This window comes from Mastomys coucha, unplaced genomic scaffold, assembly GCF_008632895.1.
Source record: "Mastomys coucha isolate ucsf_1 unplaced genomic scaffold, UCSF_Mcou_1 pScaffold18, whole genome shotgun sequence".
In the NCBI taxonomy this organism is placed as follows: Eukaryota; Metazoa; Chordata; class Mammalia; order Rodentia; family Muridae; genus Mastomys; species Mastomys coucha.
The window spans coordinates 57,810,190-57,835,127 of NW_022196900.1; the positions used below are offsets into that span (position 1 = coordinate 57,810,190).

Genomic DNA, 24,938 nt, shown 5'->3' on the forward strand with positions numbered 1-24,938 from the left:
GACCCTCACATCACCAAAGAATTTTACCTCCATTGTAGCTAAGCTGAGAGTTGATAGTTCTGCTGCACGAAGAAATGAATTGTAGGGTCGATTTTTGGATACAGACTTCCTTCTATGGTCAAAGCTATTTGACTTGAGTGAGTGACTTTATTCTCAGCCCACAGAGAACAGGTTATACTCATTTAAGGAATGTTGTGTGTATAAAGATGGCCTACCATAAAGTCATTCACCAACTGTTTTAATGAACAATGATTCTGCCCGGAGAATGGCACAGACATTAGGTGAGGGTAAGAATTTGGTTCATTAGCTGTGATAATTTGGAAAAGCATGTAATGCTAAATTCTATACCCCAAGTTCTAGGCCTACTAGTGGCTATGTTTACAAGCTTCTGTTATGCAAATCTTGTTCCTTGATTTAAAACTATTGGTTAAATAAAATTGACTAGAGCTAATTCCTGAAGGGATTAGAGGTAGGTAGGTTTGGAGTAACCTGGTTGGAGGAGTAGAGATTGGGGGTGCAGTTGGACAAGGAAGAGGGAGGAAGCCACCATGAGGGAGAGGAACCATGATCGCTTGGCCAGGAGAAACAGCAAATATCTGGGGTACACTGCTGGAGAGGTAGCCAGGCTAGCTTTAGAAGAATAGATTAGGGGTAACCCCTCAGTAATTGTCAAAGCCAAATAAAATAACCACAGTCTGAGTCTCTTTTATTTGTGAACTAGTCAGGGATAAGCTTAAATTGTTAGTGCTTCAGATTTCAAATGAATGAGGGTTCCTATATTCTAGCATCTAACAGGTCACCGCTGAAACGTCCTTTGCAGATGAGATATTTAAGTAACAGTAGTCTAACTTTGTAGCATTCTCTCTCTTCACCTTACACACAAATCTTTAATTTGTTCCTGTGACATACATGATCTTATAATGCATATCTTCTTTACCTACTTTTACTTATTGCCTCGAATTGGGTGGTGGGGCACACCTTTAATTCCAGCAGAGGCACAGGCAGGTGGATTTCTGAGTTCGAGGCCAGCCTGGTCTACAGAGTGAGTTCCAGGACAGCCAGAGCTACACAGAGAAATCCTGTCTGGAAAAAAAAATTTTTTTTCTCATATATTTATTTACCTTGAGATGAAGTCACTAGGTTTGTTAAGTCTTTACTATCTAAAAACACAGAAATAACAGCTGCAGCTTGCTCAGTGCCAAGCCTGGCAGGAGCACAGACAAATAGACAGACAGGAATGTATTAAATTGCAGTGCAAGGCACCCCCTCATTGCTCTTGCCTGTCTGAACTGGGAAGATGGTGAGTTTGAAGCTAGCCTAGACTACGTAGACCTACTTGAGCCACAGAGTGAGAAAAGTCACCGACACCACACTAACAACAAAAAAGCAGGAAGGTGGGAGAGCGATGGGTTTCCTCCATTCCTCCCTCTGTCCCTAGACATGTTCTTAGTGTGTAGCTCTAGTTGGCCTGGACCTTGCTGTGTAGACCAGGCTGGCCTCAAAGTCACATAGCTCCTCCTGCGTCCACCTTTGTAGTGCTGGATTAAAGGTATTTTACCACCTTTTGTTTTCTTTTGAGACACTATCACCTAACCCAGCCTTGAGCTCACTGCAGTCCAGGCTTCTGATTTTCCAGCCTCAGTCTCAGCAGGGCTAGGATTGTGCCCCATCACAATGAGTTTAGAAAAAGACTTTTGGGTTTACTCATTTGTCTTTCTTCCCCTCCCTTTCTTTGATGTAGGTCATCCCAAGTGTGAATAACAAAGGCAAAACACCTGCCAAGATCCAGGACCAAAACACTCAAGAAAGGAAAGCTAAGGTAAGCCAAGCCTTGCCAGCCCCCCCCCCCAAGGCTTTGGTTTCTGTTTGCATAGCTGAGTAGTGAGTGGGTGAGTGTGCTGAGGCAGCCTGTGGATTTCCACAGGGTGTGGCTTGGTTCTTCTGTGGATTTCCACGGGGTGTGAGCTTGGTTCTTGACAGGGTAAAGGCGACCTGTGAAGCAGTCAACCAAGGACATCTGTAGCTCTCTTTCCTGGTTGGCTCTGCTGGCTAGCTGGCCATTCCCAGAGCATGCTGCTCGTACCTGGAAGTTTTCCTGTACGTGTTGCTTTTCCCCTAGAAGATCCACATCAAAATTTACCTCTACTGGGAAAAATTGTTTTCATCATCAGTCAGAAGTTTGTTTTCCTGCATCTATTCTCATAGAATTTATTGACCTAAAAATTTCTTAAGCTATAGTATTAGGTAGGATGCTTCAATCCCATCAAAGAAATTGGCTCATTATTTTAAAATAGGATTTATAGTACAAGCCTGTCCTGCCTGGGGTTGTTGGGGGAGGTTGACTTCTGAGCTGGTTCTTGATCAGCCCATATATCCCAGCATGCTGTGCTCCTCAGTCACTGGTGCCTAGCACTCAGTGTTGTGTTCTGGTGGAGTGGGGTTTTGTATTTTCATATTTCTTCCTCTAAAGTCTTGCACAGTTGTGTCCATTTATTTCTATTTAAGTTTAGAGTCAATTTGTCAATTTCCACACATTACTTTTGTGATGTTTGGGGGTTGCTTTGGGATGACAGCACATCATTCTGAAGTTGCAACCTTTTAGTTGCCTAGCATGTTTTTCTCTTTATGAAATTGTTTCTGTTCATTAATGCTCATAATTCAGAAAAGTATAAACCTTTGATTTGCTCCCAGAAATGCTACATTTTGCAAGTGGGACTTTCTAACTTACTTCCGTTATAATCACACTGCTGTTTGTGTGATATTATTGTTTTGGTGTCTGCTGAGAGAATTGCCAAGGCACTTTGGTCGTGAGAATCTTGATTTGTGCTTTTTTGTTTGTTTGCTTGCTTGCTTGTGTTTCTTGGAGAGCATCTTGTGTAATCTAGGCTGTCTGTGAACTTACTATGTAGTGCAGTGGTCCTGCCACCCCTGCCACATCTCCCAAGTGCCGAGGTTACAGTCTGTCCAGCACACCAATCTCTGACTCAGGGTCCTCAGGGATATAGAGGATGAAGAGCAACTGAAGGAGACCTGCGCTCAGGTCCAGCTTCCATGTCTGACAGCTCGCAACTGCCTATAACTGCATATCTGAGGCATCTCTGTTTAATTAGTTCTGGAAAATGGGTCTGCTTGAGCATCTCACTGGGATTTCCAAAACTGTCTGTATATATTTTAGGAAAAAATAATAAAAACAGTATTCATAAAACTACGCAAAAGGTACAGATGCCAAGTATTTATTAAGCTCACTCTTGAGGGCAACAAGAGATGGTGAGCACGCTTCAGGGGACAGAGAATCATGTAGGTAAGATCCCAGTTTAGATAGAAAATTGATTCATGTTTTCCAGGACAAAAAAGCTGTAACATTGGTGTTACCTTTTTCCAAGACGGACAATTTCCCTCTCTCCCACACACAATCTGTATGCACTGCTATCAAGTGACAACCATGACCAGTAGTTAGGGTGGGACATGCTTGGAACTCCAGAACTTGGGAGATGGAGTTCTGGGTCATCCTTGGCTACATATAAAATTAGAGGCCAGCCTGAGCTGTACTGTATCTCTAAAAAACAAATAAAAAGAATTGCTTGCATCACAGTCATTTTGTAAAATTTCATCTTTCAAGCAGCAGCATAATTAAAAGCAGTTATTAGACACCCAGCAAATGTGGAGGGAGGTCACCAAGTGCTTGGAACCAAAGCTGAAGCTGCCACTCAGTGTGACTTGTTCTCTGTGTTTATGGAGCTGCCATCTCCTGGCCTGTTTCAACATTGGGAGCTCCAGTCTTCTCCATCACTGGATGGCTTGGCTGTGTGCACACCTTTCTTTAATGTGCAGCTGGAAGGTGCCCCAGGGGATTGGGCATGATGCACACTTAATCCCAGAGTTAAACAGAAAGATGGTGGGTTCCAGGTCAACTTGGATTAGGACATACTTATTTTGTGTTCTTCTCTCAAGAGTGCTGACAGAATATTATTGAATTAGCTGGAATTCTCAGCTCTCAGTAGGACTTTCAACTCTGACTTTGCTTGAACAATCGTCTTTGATATTGAATGGCCTGGACCTGAGAAAATAAGGGGTTATTGGGGGGCGGTATCATGTGACTCTTTTTTTCTTTCACTCACCTGTTTCCCTTAAAGAATACAACTGTCCCCTTCTCAATTGATTGCTTCTTTATGAATGTTTGTACATTTGACTTCATCACACTTGTGTTTTGATATTTTGTATTTCCCACACATATAATCACTGATTTCATTAGACATCATACTCAAGATGTGGGTGTGCTTGCTTTTATGGATCCCAGATAGTGCCTTCTCTTCCAGAGAAATTCACTGCATGATTTGTCTATAATGGGCCAGTGTTCACTCAGCAGAGATATACCTTACATTAGTGGTTTTGTCAGATGAGGTGTAATTGAACTCACTTTACTGAAGTCCTGTAGGAAGACAAATCCCAGTCTAGTCATTTGGGTGTTTGTGAAGAGGCTGGGCACCTCAGCTCCTACCTATAGCAGCTGGCGTCTCTGCAAAGTTTGACATGTCTCAATTTTTCTTTCGTTCAAGAATATGTCTTCATTCTGTGAAGGTAATTTGACAATGGAATTTTGTTTCACTTTAATTATCTATAAGAGTTACATATTGTGACTCAAACTATGTTATTTGCTATATAAATTCAGAGAACCTTTATGCAGAAATAATTATTCATTATAACTACTTCCCTTTTAACATTAAATGTGTATGACTATTTACAAACTACAGAAGAGCACTTTGCCACTTATAAAATTTAGTATTTCCGATTTAATAACATAATCTGCAATTCTTAAATAAAAAAGTGACCTGAATAATTGTAAAGTTAATATGTGGGATTATTCTTACTTTTATGCTTATTTTGAGAATCCTTGAATATTTTGTTACTGATGCAGAGGATTGAGTTTCATGGTAGAAAGGGAATATACATGGCTTCTTTTCTTAAGGGAAAGGGATATATTCTTCTGGGAAGGGCAGTGCTCTTCAAAGCTATGCTTTTGAATTCTTCTTTGGTACATTGTTGTATTAACATAAAATTACTTTTATAAACTAACAGGCGCTGGAGGAAATAATTTGTATTTATTTTACAGTACTTTTGTTATGGTCAAAGTCACCTGCATCCAGACTATTTTCAGATTATTCTTTTTTGTCATTGGAGAGGATTGTATAAAAACAATTAACCCTCTTCTTGACTTTTGTACCTTCAGAGGCATGGAACAGCTCCACCTCCAATGAGGCTGCCCCCGCCTTACAGAGCTCCATCTGCAGACGTGGAAGAAAGTGAAGACGACTGGGCCCTGACCGACAGTGAGTTCCTTTGCACTATTTAGAGTAATTGCAGAGTTTATTAAATTATGCTGCAGTGACTATTGTGAATCACAAATACAGGGCCATGTCTTCAGAAATGTGCATGAGCGTATGTTAAAAATAAAGTATTTTCTCTTCGAAACTCCTGTGGCTTTTATTTCCTAAGCTCTTCTATTTGAAGTTAACAGAGGACACTTAAGAAAGCTATATTGTTTGATGCTTTAATTTTACTAATTGGTTTTGAAACAGAAATGCAGAGCCCTGAGTTGGGCATAGGTGCCAGTTCTGGATACTTACCTTTAAGGGAATGCTGAGATCACTCATGTGACAGCACAGGGAGTCACCATGTCTTGTTTCATGATTTTATTTTTCAGTAGTTGAATCAACTATACCTTTGGACAGAGGTTTATTAGAGATTGCGTTTAAGGAAGTCACATTTCCTTTTGCATGTACAGCCTGGTTGCTGTTTATGCAGTTTCTTCTGCAGGATATGGAAGTGATTTGAAAAGTAACTAGTGACAGTGAGTGCCATGCAGTTTGTACCAAAAGTTATTGACAGGCATTTTCAAGGGTGAATTTTGTGTCCTTTGAAATGTATATGTACATTACATCTTTCTTTAAAAATTTTTCCTACTTCAATATAGGAAAGCATTTTGATGTAAAAATTGAGTGTTAAAAACAGGCTGTAGCATTTGTTAGCATATGACCTTAAGTGTGGCCTCTTCTCTAAGAGTGATCAGTCAGTACTTCATGTGCTGAAAGTGAGGGCTGGATGAATGAGAAGGTTTTGACAAGCCACATGTTGCATCTCTGAAAGGCTTTGGTGTTCTTGTTGCTAGTTATGGTCATTAAGCTCACTTTGTTATTTTTATAAACAGGAATATGAAATATAAAGATCTAGCTGATAGTCAAGTTGACTTGAAGGAAGTTTGGTGTCTACTGTGTCTCTATAGAGCCCTTTATCTTGCTTCGTTTCATTTTCAGTAGTTAACAAAGCTTGATTGAGTGCAGTCTGCTGTGTAGAAATGTTATCAGCTGTGAAGTGAAGAAACAGCTCCTTTTTCCTTGGTGCAGTCACCAGCATATAGGGGACATAGTGCTGCCGTGCCAGATCAGGCTCCTCTTATGGTGAGCCACTGGTTCAGGTACTGATGGGTGAGCTCATGCTTGTTCTCATACAGATGTTAACACACTGCTTACAATGCTTATTCTAACCTATTTGTGACTCACTTTCCTTATCAAGAAAGGACTGGATATTCTACAGTACTCTGCTTCATATGAGCAGAGAAACTGGAGCCCAGAGAAATTAAGGAGTGTATTCGATATCATAAAGCTAATAAACAATAGGAATGGAGTTTCCACACTGGCACTGTGAAGAGCCCTGCTGCTGCAGAAAATGCCTACTGTCCAGGCAAAGGTACTAAGTGGTGTGGACTTCTCACTCACAATACTTCCATGCCATAAGATATGAGGGACAGCATCCTCTTCCCCAACTCATGTATGCTATACACCCATGTGCACATAGCGATGAGAACAACAGAGACACTGTTTGAAAGACTTGTCATTTTTCTTCACTACAGAAACTTTTTTTTTTAAATTTATTTTTATTAGATATTTTCTTTATTTACATGTCATATTTATTTCTCCTTTCCCAATTTCCCCTCCAAAAAACAAACAAACAAACAAAAACAACAAGAACAAACCCCTGTTGCCTCCCCTCTTCCCATGCTTGCCACTCCACCCTCTCCCACTTATTGGCCCTGGCATTCCCCTACACTGGGGCACAGAACCTTCACAGGGCCAAGAGCCTCTCCTCCCTTTGATGATCAGCTTTGCAATCCTCTACTATACACATGCTGCCAGAACAATCAGTCCCACCATGTGTACTCCTTGGTTGGTGGTTGAGACCCTGGGAGCTCTGAGGGTACTAGTTAGTTCATATTGTTGTTCGTCCTATGGGGCTGCAAACCCTTCAGCTCCTTTGGTCCTTTCTCTAATTCCTTCATTGGGGACCCTGTACTTAGTTCAATGGATGGCTGTGAGCCTCTACATCTGTGTTAGTCAGGTACTGTCAGAGCCTCTCAGGAGATAGCTATATAAGACTTGTCATTTTTCTTCACTACAGAAACTTTTATTTCATGATTTCTCCAGCAAATCCATTTCTCTGTTTAAGACTCTTCTCTCCATTCCTTTGTCTGTGATGTTTGCCATTCTTCGTGTTTATACCCCTCCCATCTTACACACCACTGACTATACTGTTGACCTCCAGAAGTGCTGAATAGCTCACACAGTGTGCTTGCAGCCTAAGCACACTGTGTGCTCTTCAGAATAGGTTTTTTCTTCAGAATAGATCTCATAGGTTTTCTTTGTTCTGTAACCCTTACTAATTTAATTTAATATATGGCTTATCTGCCTAAACTAAAAGTCTGTCAGGTTACTTTTTATCTCATTTTTACATCCCAGTAAAATATATTTCATTTGTGAAATATATTCTATAACTTTACCAAAGTCTGTAGCTGCAAGTAAATGTCTTAAGTTCACCTGATGGCCCACAAGGCAGTGCTGATTTATAAGAAAGATCACAGATCACAGACATGAGATACACAAGGCTGCAAAGCCCACTAAATGGCTTTATTAGTTGGTTAGTTCTGGACTTCACGTAGGTAACATTTGTTGAATGGATGCTATGGGAGGTGAATACTATTGAGATGTTTTGGGAAAGTGGCAGGGAATGTTCTTCTCATTAGCTAATATTCTAATGAAGGAGAGTTATGACAAATAATCAGCTCATTTAATAGTAATTAGCATGGAGTAAAATACTGTGAGAGTAAAAATTAAATATAAAATAAGATACTAAAGGTAGTATGAGAAAAACCAGTGCATTGTGTGAGACCACGTTAAGTAGAGTGGTTCAGAGACCAAGATAGGATCCTTGGGACAAGGAGCTAGGCATGCATGGTTCATGCAGTCTTCAGATAGTTGAAAAACACTGAGACCGTGCCATGAAGCAACATCTTAACTATGCAAGTCAGCTGTCCATCCCTGTGAGAAAATGCTAGGAAAAGTCAACTTTTAAGAGGAAACAGATTTTTTTCACTCAGCTTTAAAGGTCTCTGATCAGGTCCCTTGACCTGTTGATGTGAGCCTGTGTCTGTGAAACACGTCTGTTAGAAGCATTTGACTCAGGAGCTGTTCAAATCATAAAGGATGGAAGGGGAGGGAGACTGTGTGAGGAACTGAGAGACTTGAGGAAGTGGAACAAGAGAGAGAGAAGAGCCTGGGTCCCAGTATCCCTTTATGAGCATTTCCTCACCACCCGACCTAGATCCCACCTAGAGTGTACAAGGCCTCCCAAGAGAGCCACATACTGGCTGCCACGCCTTAACCGTGGGACTTTCATGTTTTAGGCTTATTTATTTCATTTTATATGTATATATTTACTGTACCATATGCATTCTTGGTGCTCACAGAATTCAGAAGAGTATATCAGATTCCCTAGGAATGGAGTTATGGTTGTTAATGAACTAGCATGTCAGTACTGGGTTCTCTGCAAAAGCAGCAAGTACTCTTAACTGAGCCATCTCTCCAACCCTAACAAATGGGATTTTGAGAGACATATAAGGTCCAAACCGTAACAACCAGCAGAGGTGCATGTGTAGAAATATGCATGTATATTTGAGACAAAGTTGCACAAATACTACTTTATGATGTGATTTATTTTGTTCTTTTCCTATCCCTTGTTTGGTTTTGTTGTTTTGGGTTTTTTTTGTTTTTTGTTTTTTTGTTATTTTTCTGAGACAGGGTTTTTGTGTGTATCCCTGGCTGTCCTGAAACTCACTCTGTAGATCAGGCTGGCCTGAAACTCAGAAATCTGCCTGCCTCTGCCTCCCAAGTGCTGGGATTAAAGGTGTACATCACCATTGCCCAGCTTCCTTGTTTGGTTTTTAAGTGCTGGTTATAGATGATTTATTTACAGTAAACTTTATTATAAAGTGATTATATAATAACCTGCATTATGGGAAATACTAATCTAGGCCTATAGCTTTCAGATTTTGAGTTCATCAGAAACACTTGTGAAGATTGGCAAGCATTGACTGACAGTCCCCCCCAGACTCAGAGTCCTTAGATGTAGGAGGACCTAAAAAGTAATATTTCTAAACAATTCTCAGCTGATTCTACTACTTCCAACCCAAGAACCACCTTTTCAAAACTGTTGATGGGGATGCTAGAGTCACAGAAGCTGATAAATTTACCTAATAATCCTGTGAGGGCTAAAGAGATGCCTCAGCAGTTAATAGGCCTGCAACAGGCCCGAGGTTAGTTTCCAGCACCCATGGTGAACAGCTCACAAGCACCTCCAGCTGCTTCTGTTCTGTATGAGCACCTACACTGGTGCATTTGCTTAGCCATAAACAAATAATAATAATAATAATAATAATAATAATAATAATCTTTAAAAAAACGATATGGGGCTAGCTCTGCCTGGTGACCCAGGGAGGCCATTTCCAGTAAACACTTGCATGAGATTCTGAGACAGTGTTTCTGGGACACTCGGGTTATTCTGCTTCAGTGGTTAGCCGTGACAGGCTGCTGAGGTGGGGGAGGAGGCCACAGACACAGGCAGCTGCTGAATTTAGCACCTCATGATTGGTATAGAAGAAGAACAGGATTCTTACTAACATAACCTTAGTGCTCACACTGTCAGAATTAAATGCTACACCCAATATCCACTCATAATATATAAGGCATTGGATTCTAGATGCTTTACCTTGGCTTGTTGAACATATTTCATAACATACTAAGGACCAATTGTAAAAAAAAAAAAAAAAAAACTTACCACTTTAAATTAATCAAAATTGCTTGAGTTTTAATTAAATTTATGAAACAAGAATTGAGGAATGATATACTCTATTAGCACTTAGCTATTGGCAATGCTGCCACCGTCAGAGAGTGCAGGATTTCCCTGTGACATGCACTGATACTGTAAAACTGTTGAGTTAGCTTTATCTATCAACTTGAAACAGCCTAGAGTCACTGAGAAGGAAGTCTCTATTGAGGGACTGCCCAAATCAGATTGGCTTGTGGGCATGTTTGGGGGGGGGGGCATGTCTTTATTAATTGATGTAGGAGGGCCAGCCCTACTGGGCAGCTGATCCAGAGCTGTATAAATAAGTCAGGTAAACATAAGTCTTGCAAGTGAGGCAGCTAGCTGCATTTCTCCATTGTTTCTGCTTCAAGTTCCTGCCTGGTTCCTGCCCTGACTTCCCTCCATGGTGTACTGAGACCTGGAAGTATAAGACAAATCAATCTTTCTCTAAATTGCTTTCTGTCATGGTGTTTATCACAGCACCAGAAAGCAAACTAGAACAGTGTGGGATAGCCTTAGGTACCAAAACTGAAAACCATGTTTCGTCAGCATTTCAGAATCACCAAGGACTTGGGACCTTACTTACTCCATAGTGACTTCTGGGTCTGTTTCTAGCCTTCACTTCTCTGTCTCCCACTCAGATTTTCATTTGGCTGTGAGAAAGATGTCCTAGGTCTTTTTTCCCCTCATAGGCCTTTTAAATCCTTGCAACAAAATGAAATGCTAGGCCCTGCCCAAGACTGACCCTGTAGTTTCTAGTCTCAGTTTTGGTTTGTACCTGGAAGCAGAAGCTGATGTAAAGGCCATGGAGGGGTGTTGCTGACTGACTTAGTCCCCATGGCTTGCCCAGGGTGGGTATTACTACCCCAGGACCACCTGCCTTCCCCACGAATTAAGAAAATAGAGCCAGATCATATGGAGGCATTTTCTCAGTTGAGGTTCCCTCCTCTCTGATGACTCTAGCTTATGTCAGGTTGACATAAACTAGCCAGTGCACATAGTTACAGTAACATGGTAACAGACCGAGGTTTATTGAGGACAGAGTATGTGGCATATTTCTCCTTAAAGCTTCAAATGCATTCCCGCTTGATATTCAGAAGACTTTGATGGTGGTTAGGCCTCTTGTTTCACTTCTTGTCACCTTTGGCAGCTGCACCTGATTCTTTAGCCCATGACCTTTACTTATTGTTTTATAGCTTTTAGCGTAGTATAACTTTCAGTGGAACTGTCAGATTAATATCTGTCTTCCTTACTAAACTCTCTTAAGTTCTAGGAGGTGGGTGGCCACAGAACCTACTTTTTGGTGGGTGCATTGAGTTTCAGTAGTGGAAACATTTGTAACAGAGGGTCTCTGATCCCAATGGGACACAGTAGGGCTGCATGAGAGTGCTGTGCTGCTGCACAGGGGCGCTTTCCTGCTGGCTTCAAAGTGTCTGTGTGCTCTCTTTCACTTTTTAAAGATGAAGATATAATTACCTCATTCCTTCCTTCCATTCATTTCTTCTTTCCCTCTCAAAATCCTCACTCCTTTTTTTATTGTTATTGTTATATATATAGGCATAAATATAAATAGAACCTTCTGAATCTATTTAGTGTTGCTTGTACGAATACAAGTTTCAAGGCTGCCCTTTAGTTATTTGATAAGCGGTTAGAGCTCTCAGCTCTGAGGAAAGGTAACCCCCCCCCAGTCCGTTTGTAGAGCCCCCAGCCCTGCTGCAGTCCGTGGGTAGAGCCCTGCAGTGTGGAAGCATCTCGCCCAGCAGCCTGACTCTTTTTTGTGCTTGTTTACACTCAGCTCACCCCAGCTTCTGGCTGGAAAGGCCAGCCTAGCTGCTAGAAACACACAATAAACTGCTCTTGAGTGGCTTCTTGTTACCAAGCTTTCAGTGAAGAGCAGAGGTATAAACACAGCCCCATCCTACCCTCGTGGGAATCCTTCCCTTCCCTGATACGATAATTCCAGGACGGTTGTCTTTGTAGTTCACATTTTCATCTTGTTTTTCCCTTTTTCTGGGTTGGTTATGGGCTATAATGTATTTATGTGGCTTTCCTAGTCTGTCCTAACCACCAGTCATGTGTTACTTGCTTGAATACCTAGCACGGTATTTCAGTTGTGAAGCATGCTGATAACCTCACATGGTAACCTGGTTTATGCAGATTATACAACCTAGATTATCAGACATTACAGCTTCATGTTGTACCTCAATTCTTGTTTGTATTTTGTTGTTTCATTTTTGATTTGTTCTGCTGAAATAGTCTTATTATGTAGGTCAGGCTGGTCTTGAACTCCTGGTTCTCTTATCTCAGCCTCTTGAGTGCTGGGCTTATGGGAAATGAAGTTTATTAACAAAACTGTTACTGAGAGTTCAAGTGTATTTATAAGTGTAGAGGCAAAAACTGATTAAAAAAAAAACAGTGCCCTAGAACTCAGATACACTGTTGACCCTTCCAAGGTGAGCTCTGCACTCTCTGTAAGAGCTGTACAGCTACCGCCTCTGAATTTAATACTCCATGTGCCTTTGTCAAACTGCTGCCCAAAGGTTGCTTATCCGCAGTTAGTTGCTCCCCATCAGATGTCTTCAAAAGCTCTTGATGTGCATATGTCAAGTACATGTACTTTTGGTGTTTATAAATAGTTTTGCAGAAAATTCATGTATGTTTTCATGCAGGGACAAAAAAAAAACCTGTCTCAGACAAACAAAATCTGTGTCAGGTTTGGAAGAATATAGGGGCTTTCACTAGCGCCACCGTCCTAGGAAGCTAGCAGAGCAGGGAGCTCAGCCCCCACACTCCAAAAACACAATGACACAAAGAGCCATTACAGATGGCGCACTTGTCAGTCTCAACGATTTGAAATCGAAAATTCTTTTGGCTACCATATGCAGGTGTATATATGAATTATACATGTGTACACACACACACACACACACACACACACACACACACACACACACGGCTCCCTTGTCAGTATTGTCCACTTAGAAGAGGGTATACATTTCCTAAGCACGGGGCACTGCAGTCAGGAGTGTAAACAGCTGGGCTATCCAGTGGCTGCACTTTGCCTCCACTTGAGCTTTGGGTCACTAAAGCAGTCCAGGAGAGTAATGTGGTTTCAATCCACATCCTAAGTGAAATATACTGTTGGTTAACAGGAGAACTTGAAATTCTTTGGACTTGTAAATGAAATGGCAGGCAATTTGGAAGATAAAAGAGAGTAGAGAACTGTACCTTCTGGTGCTCTGATTGGCTGAGGCCCATTCTGTGTAGTGCTGTGCCTTGAGCCACAGTCTTAGCTGAGTGATTGTTTGTTGTTGGGCTGTCAGCATGGGAAGATACAACTCAGCACCTCTGAATCAGCACCTCTGATCTCTGTGGGCTACATGTGGCTAGATGGCAGCAGCACCTTCTCACCCACTTTACATGTGACTGTGGCTTCAGACAGTGCCAAGCGTCCACTGGACTAAGTAGAAATAGGAATTCAGTTGTCACTGGTTGGGACTTGAAGGGATAATCCTACTCTAGGTGTGGGGCTGAACTGCCCTCAGGCTTCCTGGAATTTTGAGACTCTTTCTAAAATTGATACATTGTTATGAACAAACACTACTTGGTAAAGAAAGAGTGTGTCTTAGTCAGGGTTTCTATTCCTGCACAAACATCATGACCAAGAAAGCAAGTTGGGGAGAAAAGGGTTTATTCAGCTTACTTCCACATAGCTGTTGATCACCAGAGGAAGTCAGGACTGGAACTCAAGCAGGTCAGGAAGCAGGAGCTGATGCAGAGGCCATGGAGTGATGTTCCTTGCTGGCTTGCTTCTCCTGGCTTGCTCAGCCTGCTCTCTTATAGAACCCAAGACTTCCAGCCCAGGGATGGCACCACCCACAAGGGGCCCTACCCCCTTGATCACTAATTGAGAAAATGCCCCACAGCTGTATCTCATGGAGGCATTTCCCCAACTGAAGCTCCCTTCTCTGTGATAACTCCAGCCTGTGTCAAGTTGACACACAAAACCAGCCAGTACAATTGACCCCTTGTCAATTTGACACACAAACACATCACTATTAAGCCTCAACCCTTATGTTCTTATTCATCCCCAAGATCTAAAATCCCACAGTCTTACATATTAAAAGTTATGTCCAATATCTTTTAAAATTCAAAGTCTGTTAACTGTGGGCTCCACTAAAATACATTCTTCTTTCAAGAGGGAAAAATATCAGGGTACAGTCACAATCAAAAGCAAAACCAATGTCTGGGATCCAACTCATGATCTTCTGGGCTCCTCTAAGGGCTTTACCAGGCACTTCTCCAGCTCTGTCCTTTGCAGCACACATCTTGTCTTCTGAGCTCCAGATGCCTGTACTCCACTGCTGCTGCTGTCCTTGGTGGTCATTGCCTGGTACTGGCATCCCCAAAACACTGCTGTAACTAGGCTTTACCAATAGCCTCTCATAGACTGTCTTCATGGTGCCAAGCCTCAACTCCTTTGCATGACACCTTTCATCCTGGGCCATCAATTACAAACTGAGACTGCACCTTCACTTTTGGCCTTCCATGGCCTCTCACTTTGCCGAGCCTCAGTTGCTCTTCATGACCCCTTCGTGCTGTCAAAACCAGTACCACCTGGGTGACTCTTATACATTACCAAGTTCTGCTGCAGCACAAGGTAAAACCTTGGCTATCTCTGGAACACAGCCTCTCTGTGCTCTCAGAAAACACTTCCCAGAAGATGTCACCTCAGTGATGCTGGTCTCTTCTTAATCACCACTAATTTCTTAGCTCCAGCTAACCAGCATCAATAGTCCCACTGATGCAAAGTTTTCACTTTAGTAGTTCTAGTATCTTGTTAATCACAGCTGATACTTCAGCCCCAGCTAACCAGAACCACAGAATCTTCACAATCAAAACAACATGGTCCTGATAAGAGTCTTTAATCTTCCCTCTGAAATTTCATAAGCCAGGCCTCCATCTCTGCACTGTTCTCAACATGATCTTCCAAGCTCCCACAGAACATCCCACAGAGTTCTTAACAACCAGTGGCTCTTCTAGCTCAAAGTTCCAAAGTCCTTCTACAGTCCTCCCCAAAACATGGTCAAGTTGTCACAGGAATACCCCACTATGCTGGTACCAATTTGTCTTAGTCAGGGTTTCTATTCCTGCACAAACATCATGACCATGAAAGCAAGTTGGGGAGGAAAGGGTTTATTCAGCTTACTTCCACATGGCTGTTGATCACCAGAGGAAGTCAGGACTGAAGCTCAAGCAAGCCAGTAAGGAACATCCCTCCATGGCCTCTGCATTAGCTCCTGCTTCCTGACCGGCTTGGGTTCCAGTCCTGACTTCCTCTGGTGATCAACAGCCATGTGGAAGTGTAAGCTGAATAAACCCTTTCCTCCCCAACTTGCTTCTTGGTCATGATGTTTGTGCAGGAATAGAAACCCTGACTAAGACAGAGTGTATGTGGCATTTGGTTCCAGAGGAAGAGAGCAGATAACCAGAAGGAAGGTGTGGTGGCAATCACAGGAAGCTAAGAACAGGGAGCCTGAACTGAATGAGTGTCCAGTGTGGCCAGAAACTCTCAAAGCCTGTCGTCAATCCATGGCTTCCTCCAGCAAAGGTTCTGTAGCCTCCCCAGACAGCACCACTAACTAGGAACCAATGCCTGAGCCTATGGGGGACCCTTCCCATTCAAACCACTACTGTTCTCTAAATATATTAAAACCACTGACCTCTGCATTTGTTACCTACAGTTGTACTTAATACAGATATTCAAGTCAGAACAAGGTATGAATTAAATACTATGCATATAAGGGACAGTTGAAGTTGTAAACAGGTCTCCATTAAAGGAGTGGAAATCAAGTAGCATGCTGCTCTAAATTAGAAGGGAGAGAAAGTCACTTGTCTTCTGAAGTGGGGGCAGGGTATTTCAGGGTTGCAAAGTGTACCTGAGGTTTGTCAGATTTTGTGGCTGAGAATCCTGAGACCAAGAGTCACTAATTTGCCCCCAAATCACAAAATGGGGTACTGATGAGGCAGAGGTAGACCCAGGGGTCACTTTTAAGCTCTGCACCTGGTGCTTGCCTCTGACAGGGGTCTTTTGTGCAGCCTTAGCCTCCTTGGTGACTTGTGGACCCCGGCTGATCTCTGCCTCACCAATAGATGTCACTGTAGTCAACAGTAGTCACTAACCAAGCATGTAGCTTGAGAATGCTCAGTGCTGATAGGAGGCAGCATGAATACCACCTGCCAGCTTTTGCTGAGTAAATCCTTTCTATTTTTGATAATACAAAATATAAGAATGCTGGTTAAGATTAATTTTTTTAGTTTTATAGAATGATTTTCCTTATGTCATACGTAGTTAATTGTCCCTTTATGGCCTTTTCCTATTTATAGCTAAGTGAAATAAGTAATATTTATATCCTAGCTATATGATTAGAAGCTGGCAATACTGGTTTCCTATTTTAGCTTTCTTGAACTATGAAAATGTTCTAAGCTTCAGGCCTTGCTATAGTCCAGGTGAATTTAACAGAAGTATACATTTTACAACGGTATTGCTGAACAGCTTTGAGCTACATTTCAATTGCCTTGAATGTGCTTGACTTTTTCACCACTTGGCTTATGAGGCAGTAATGAGTATCTTACCTATAATTTACACAGAAAGGTTGGACAACACTAAAGTGATTGACAGATTTGGGTTGTAATGTGAATGACAGACATCTTTGCAGTTTGCCATATGTGGGTTAGGTGTACCAAGCTGGGCTGGGCAAGGTAGGGCAGGTGAAGTGGGTTTAGCTTTTTTTTTTTTTTTAATAGTTTCTATGAATTACCTTTGTTCCCATTTAAGTTTTCTTCCCAAAGCTAACTTGTATTTAAAGTGTCAGAGACACTAATGAGTTGTAATTAAGGCATTATAGTTTGGACTGATTGCTTTGTGACAAACCTGATTTTGTGCTGGAAGCAATAAGGAAGAGAAATGTTGGTGACTATTCTGAACCGGGGGCAGGCTTAAATCCATAGCTACCTTTAATTTGCGTGGTAAAGATACTGTCCCCCAAAGCACTACTTCTCAGCATGACGTTAACATGATATCAGTTGAAGCTGGCCACAAAATAAATAGTTGCATTTGTATTGCCTCCTGCTCTGAAATAGAGCTATCTTTCCTGCGTGCACAGTGTGACTGGTGTCACAGCCTACAGCATGCAGTCCCGAAGTGTGCAGGGTGACCGAGCGTCAGAGCCAGCAGCAGCCTGCAGCTTCCGAGGATCTGACTAGAGAACCAGGGATTTTTGCCTCTCACCGGCAGACCTCCCAGGCAGCTCTCACCTGCTGGCAGATGTGACTGTTATCTTGAGGGAGAGGTTGGAATGAGCTTCATTGATTGTTTCCCATGGTAGGAACAGAATGACAGGTTGCCCTTTAAAAGAATAAAACCTGAGGAAAAAAGAATATAGGCCCAAGGTCGTGAGAAGAGAGGACAGAATCGGTGGAGAGAGTGGAGCTGCTTCCAGCATCGACTTGTCAGGAATGCAGCAGCCCTGAAGGGAACAGTCCTGCAGCATGGTCCACGGGGGCTTCCCAGGTAAGGCTTCTGTTGCTGACGAGAGCTGCAGGTCTTGCTGCATGCAGTCAAATGCTGCTTTAATGCTGGTGCAGAATCTCATATCGTTTAGTGCTCTAAACTGCAGCAAGCTAAGGCATCTTTCTTAAGTGAGAGAGCAAGGGCTCTTGGGCATGAGCAAGGTGGACACATGCTGGAATCCTCCCAGCACCTTTAGCTGGAGGCAGCCTTAGAGGGTTTTTAGAAAATGAGGCACTTTATCAGACTGTCAAGAATATGTTAGTAGTTTCTGCACCCAAACCTTTAACACTCTGTGCATGCAGTATGCTTGCCTTCCAGCATCATGATTGAGAAGTACAGCTCCTTCGCATTTATTAGCATTATTTGTGTCTTCACCGTGATGAAAGGAGAAAGGCACTTACATTAGAATGAGGGTATTCTGACTAATTTTGAAGCTGAGAATGGATGTAGATAGAGGCAGTGTATCACTAAGGAATCAGAGCAGCACACAGAAGGCTGCTTTTCCTAACCTGTAAATAGTCCCTAAAGAGTATTTGACCACTGGGACTGGTCCTCAGTCTCCACCATCTGAGCCTGCACCTTTGATTCATTAGGTTGGGGGGCTCAGCTTCTGCAAGCAACTTCCTTGTTAAACATATGTTCTGAAAATTACTGCTCAGTTGACAGTAGGGGATTCTCAGTAGCATGAGCATCTGTTTGACTTTTAAAATATTAGTATGTTAAAGCCAGAGCTCCTTTTTTTCCAGTTAAAATGTACAGTATTTAGAACCAGTAAGATTAGTCTTCATGAGTACCTTTACCTACTGGTCAGTTTATTCAGAGTCTGATGCAGCGTGACTTTCTTTTCATTTTCAATAGAGTGACTCAAGTTAGGTTTTCTCCTGCACTCACAGGACATATGCAGCAGTCCCAATGTAAGCAAGCTCGCCTTACTTCTGGCTCTCCTCTCAACATAAGTGAGCAGAAACTTTGCTCTTTTCTGCAGCATCACTTCGGGGCATTTTAACGAGAGGCTCCTGCATAACTGATTATCCAGTCTGTGCATTTAGTTTCCAGGAAATATTTGAGCTGTTAAATATGTGCGTCACAGATTCCCCAGAGGGATGACTGCCTTCGTTGGGTTTGTTTCTGTTGTTCAGTTAGAATTGCTTTCTGATAGCTGCCTCTCATCTTGTCAATACTACTTCTCAAACTTGCATTGACAAGAAACTGTGGGGGTGACCTGCTGGATCAGGCTGCTTCTTTCCAGACTCCTCAAGCCATTGGTTCAGTGTGTTTGTGTTTTAGTTCTCAGGTTTGGGGTTTTGTTTGTTTGTTTTAAATCAATCCAAATTTTAAATACATTTAAATCTCCATGAAGTTGCTGTTGTCTGTGCTTCAAAGCCATGGTGAAATCTTCAGTTTCTAGAAACTGCATTACATGGATGCATTCATTAGGAATTTTCATATTCTTTGCATTTAATCACAATAATAAATGAACTCAGTTTTAGGACTGTGACTAACTATAAATGTGTGCTGTCATGGGTATGTGTGTGGAGCATGTGTGTGCTGAGTGTTATATATCCATATTGCTTCTGCTCAGGGTTAACTGCTCATGATTTTATAGCAAATATCTTCAATATTAAAAAAAAATCCCTTCTGTCTTTTTACATCTATCTAGGTATCTACCTATCTGCCTACCTATCTATTTATGTATTTGTCTATTGTGCATATGCACGTGTGCCTTGATGAGTTTATGTGTACCATATAATTGTAATTACCCGGGTCTGGGTGCATTAGATCTGGAGACTTACGAAGTTGTGAGTTACCTAATTTAGGTCTAGGAACCAAACCTGGGTCATCAGCAGGAGCAGTAAGCACTCTCTCCAGCCCCAGTTCCAAAGTATGTCTAATGTCATAGTCGTATACTGTGCCCATTGTTTATTTATGCTCTCAGTTAATATTACATTAATATTAGTTAGCTTTCATGGAATGAGGAGGTTGTCGGTATCTTAAACAGACGTAAGCATGTCAGACTCTCTATTATGATCCTGTCTAAATTAGAGTCTGTGTGAGCCGTGAGAGGTGTGCATATTTATCACTGCAGCATTCGGAAGATTCTTGTGATTTTGAGAGCAGGCTGGGCTATTCATTGAGACAGAGAAACTGGGCGTGGGGGCACTTGAGGAGGAAAAGGGGAAGGGAGGGAAAGAGGGAACAACCGAGGGAACTGAAAGTCCACTAAGAGCCAAGAAGCACTGTAACTGTGGCCAGTGGGTCAGAAAGGAGAGAAACTGAACCAAGAACAGTGCTTCTCACAGTATACCCTGAGCTTACAAACTAAAGCAATTTCTGAGCTGGAGATTAGAGTTGTAGCTTACCAATGAGCCTGTGTATTAGAACACTGAAATATAATTCCTAGTTTTACTTTTTCCCTTTTAAAAAGATTTACTGTATAATTTGCTAAGTGCTTCATACATTAATTTTCTTTATAGTTTCTCATATAAATTTATACATTATTGAACTTAATTTATAGGTAAAGCATCTATGAAAAACATTCATTGCATTCTTCAGCACTTTACATTTTAATATTGAAGGTTCCCATTCAAGCAAGTGAGACTGAATTGGGAAAATTACAGCAATGGAGGCACGCCATGAGCTGAAGGGTGTGCTTCACTGTTTGAGGCTCAGAGCAGCATGAGCCAGACCTCCCTCTCAGCACCAGCAAATGTCTCTCCCTTCACTGAAAAATTAGTGCATTTAGAGAAGAAGTAGCAAGTCTCTTGATGTTAGCTGCATGGAAATGGGTAAGTTGGTGGCTTCATGTGTATTTGGGTAAAATTTAGAAAGCTTGTACTTCGAGTCATTTCTTAGTTCCATGCTTGTCCTGGTTGAGATGGGTGGTATTAGTATTTATTCATGGTATCTTGAATAGCATTTGGCTCTTAGCTCAGTAGTTCTTATGTCTTGTTCAGGTACTCAGTATCCTGCAGTATCCGCTACCTTGAATCTTAACAAATCCAGAACAGATGTGGGTGCGTCCTGGGAATGGGAGCCCTCGCAATTTCAGAAGCGACGATCTTTTAGTTTACAAAACTCTAAGAGTGAGACTGGCATTTGATGGCTACAACTGGAATACTAAGATGCTTCGTTTCTTTTTTTTTTTCTTTTGTTTTTGTTTTCCAAGACAGGGTTTCTCTGTATAGCCCTGGCTGTCCTGGAACTCACTCTGTAGAACAGACTGGCCTCAAAAGCAGAGATGCACCCACCTCTGCCTCCCTGAATCCTGGGACTGTGTGAGCCACCACCACAGGCTCATTTTGGTTTTGAAACAGGGTCTCACTGTGTAGCCCATGCCAGCCTGGAACTCACTGTTTAGTCCAGGTGGAATTTGTAGCACTCCTTCTCACAAGTGGGAATTTCAGACTTGAGAACCAGACTTGGAAAAGTTTTGATATGTCTATAAAAGAATGCCTGTCTTCTGGGTCAGCCATGGCTGCTTCTCTGGGGTGTGGAACTGATGAAATCTCCTTTTCATGTTCATTGCTTCCCTTCCTCTGTGTTGTATGTTTAATAACTTGTAAGTTATTTAGTCCCCTGTTTTGATTGTTCTTTAACAGGTGACATTGTGGCAGGTAGATAATCTGGATTTCATAGCAGAGAACCTGTGGCCTCTTCCTTCCTGTTCTTCAGGCTCCTGAGAAGCTGCCATCTGTTTTCTTAAGTTTAATTGCTGCTTCCCCTGTGAAAACAGTGTCTGTGGCTTGCAGTGCTATGCTGGAGTTAGCTCTCTAGGTTTTGCTTTTCCCAATAGTAAGAGTTGAAGTTGTCTTTAGTCTCCCTGTATGCATTTTATGCATTTTTTTTTATTCTAAGTCAGAAGTTACAGAATCTCTCGGTAATCTCTCAGTTACCGAACCAAATAGTTCTCAAAGTGTGGCCCATCAACCTCCATAGGCAGTGGAACATTTCACTTCTGTTTTTGAGCTCATGAAGGCAAGGTCAAAACTTGGAGGAAGCTAAGTAGCTCGTTAGTGCAGGAACAGATACCAGGTAAGGAGGATAAGAAGGTGTGAGTGCCTGCAGACTGTGGGGTGTGATTATCACAGATAATCCACAGATGTGGGACCCAGGATTGTGAAAAGTGAGTGAAGCCCAGGAGGGAAGTAGGACCACTATCAGACATGCTTTGGGGGCATTTCTTTACCTACTCATCAGCAATCCAAGCTCAGAATTGCTATGGTTTCACTCTAGAAACCATAGAAACACTCTAGAAACACTCTAGAAAGGCTAATCAGAGGCAGCTCAAAGTTTTTATCTGCTACTGGCAGAGCCGGGTTTAGGCCCAAATCCAAACCCCAACACCAAGTTCTTCCTTGGCTTTGTTGATGAAGCTGAGCACTCAAGTTTCAGACCTAAGGATTTAGGAGGTTGGGTAGCTCGAGCTCCCCCAAAGCTCTCAGGAGTTCACTCTTGAGAGGCCGGACACAGGCCTTCACCATATGCGCATGGTGCTTGTCCTGTGAGCACCTCTGTGACTGACTCTGGGTAGTGATAGTACTGTAGAATTTCAGTAATGTTTGAACCAAAATGACGTTCCTGAAAGAGTAAAATATATTCAGTGTCCCATCCCCAACATCTGAAGGCCACAGTCCTAGATTAGTTAGTTGTGTGCATTCAGTGTCAAGTTGATGCTTTGGGGACCTGGTTCTGATAGAGTGTCTGTCCTCTGAGGGAGATAGCTGTCAATACTGTCTCTCCTGGCAGGGAAAGCTTGGCTGTAAAAGCTTCAGGCAACTTTTTGTAAAAGAACCCATGGCTTAGGTTGAGACACAGGCCTGCCCTTGGGTACATGATGTTTTTGAGCCATTCGCTTAGTCCCTCCCAGCCTCCTGAGTTCCTTATGTCTAGGAAAGACGATGGAAGTACTACATGAAATCATTTATTTGAGGTAACTGTAGCTCAGTTATCATCATACACCAGAGTTAAGAATTGTTCCTGAGAGATGTTAGGTTGGTAGCTGTTCCTTGGCCTGCTTTGCCCTTAGTTGTGTCGCTCACTTCTTCCTCTGAGGTCCAGCTCCTCTTTGTCTTTTCTTGTGACGATAGCAGTTGCTCACTGATGCATGAGATCCTATCCTGGTTCCTCCTGTCAGCTGCCTTGAACGTGGGATCAGATTAAAGCTGTTCTATCTTTGTGTCTGAAAAAATACTGTAAAAAAATACGTTAAAGCCCAAAGCACAGTCATAAATGCTTTCCAACGGTGCATAGCACCAGCCCCTGAGCTGACGTCTTCTGCTGCAGAGTTGACAGTCTTTGGTATCTGTTTTGTGTCATTGTCAGTCCCTGCTGCCAGATGTTCAGAACTTTTTTTTTTCTAGACTTTTCAGGTATGTGGGAGAAATGTCTCCTCCCTTAAGGAGCTTTTATGTGCAGCTTCTGGTCTCCTTCCTGACTCACTTGTTTAGATAAATGCAGAATCTGCATTTATCACAACAGAATCTAAAGTACATTTTCACAGCTGGACTTCTTAAGATAGGCGCTCTCTTATTGTAGAAAGAATATATATGATTTACCATTTAGGTTAACTGCTTAATTTGTTGAGGGAGAGGGAGAAGAAGGGAGGGAAGGAAGAGGGGTAGAGAGAATAAATGAGTGTGTACACATGTGTAGAGATCAGAAGACACTTTGCAAAGCCGGTTCTCCCCTTTCACAGTGGGGTCCAAGGATCAAACTAAGTTTATCAGGCTAGGTCAAAAATGCTATTTACCCCTGAGCCATCTTGAAGGCCCAGTGGGTCAGCTGTTTACCCTGGTATAAAGCAGCTTTCTTCAGAACATTTTTATCTTTTTATTCTACGTCCTCATTTATTAAACAGCACTGCTTTTCCCCCTATCTCTAATCCATTGGCTCCTGATAAACACCATTGTATTTCCTGTTCCTGTGATTTTTGACTATGACCCATTAAAGGGAATTATACAGTATTTGACCTTATATGACTGACTTATTTCATTTTGTACAATGTTGTCAGGGTTTGTGTATATTGTAATACACAACAGGATTTTCTCCATGCTACAAGGTGCATGCTATTTCACTGTGTGTATATACCTCATTTAGTTATCCAATCATTCATTGGTAGACAGTTGGCTGCTTCCATCTCTTGGCAGTTGTGACAGGCCGATTTAAAGGTATGAATCTCTTCAAGACCTGCTTTTGGATCTTTTGGATGTACATTGAGAGTGCCCAGTCACATGGCAGTGAGACTTGTAAGGTTTTTGAGGTACTGCCTTACTGGTTCCATGGCAGTTGCACTGTTTACCACTAACAGCCGTGCATGCACAAGGACCCAGCTTGGAGTCATCGCAGTACCTGGTTCTCACAGCAGCCATTCATGTGGAATGATAATTGACGGAGGTTTCCATCCTTATTCTGTCCTGCTCAGAGATGCTGAGCACGGTTTCACGTGCATTCTGGCAGTTGTCTATCATCTTGGAGCGGTGTCTCTTCATGTCCTTTGCCCGTTTTAAAAGTGAGTTGTTTGTTTTGTTGATGAATCACAAGTTTTTCAGTGTATATTCAAGATACGAACTAATTGTCAAGTACATTCTTCATTCAGCTTGTGGCTTTTCAATCAGTTGATGAGTGAAAATAGCCCAACTTGTCTATCTTTACTTTTGGCATCATGTTCAAGAAATCATTACCAAATCTAGGTCATAGTTTATTTCCTTCTAGAAATACCATAATAGGGGGATTAGGTCTTAGTTCCCTGACTCTGTTTTTAAACCACCTTTAGACTGCGGTAAAATTCCAATTCCCCTTCCCCTTACTCTCCCCTGCCCACCAGTATCCTCTGCTGGAATGTACTTGCTGTCATGGATGAACTGCTTGGACGCATGCTCAGTGTACCACTCTGTAGTTTGCATTAGAAGTCACTCTCACCATTTCGTGCTCATGACATGTTCACATGACCTTTGACAGGTACAGTAGACACCTGAGCATTTCTGCCAAAGAAGTACCACAGGCCAGTGCCACTGACCTAGCACCATTCTCTCTGTCCCTGTTAGAGGGGTAATTTTTAATTAAGAACTTTGACTATTCAAGAGATGTCACCATCAAAGTTTTCAGTCTTTTGGTTTCATACTCACTGAAGTATAAATTTAAGAAGGGTTATCTCATCTTTTTTCTGTCAGTC

The 24,938-nt window shown here is 42.1% G+C and overlaps 1 protein-coding gene across 5 annotated transcripts in view; it reads left to right on the top strand.

The window, feature by feature from the left end:
• The window catches only part of Patj (PATJ crumbs cell polarity complex component), a 314,427-nt gene that overhangs the window by 129,100 nt on the left and 160,389 nt on the right, over positions 1–24,938 (top strand). For 4 of the 5 annotated variants that reach the window (XM_031377903.1, XM_031377900.1, XM_031377901.1 and 1 more), the window contains exons 26-27: positions 1,742–1,819; positions 5,228–5,327. In XM_031377903.1, the coding sequence (XP_031233763.1) occupies positions 1,742–1,819; positions 5,228–5,327 (178 nt within the window). Of the gene's footprint in view, positions 1–1,741; positions 1,820–5,227; positions 5,328–17,368; positions 17,768–24,938 lie in introns of those variants that run through there. The other variant, XM_031377905.1, reaches the window with a different exon arrangement.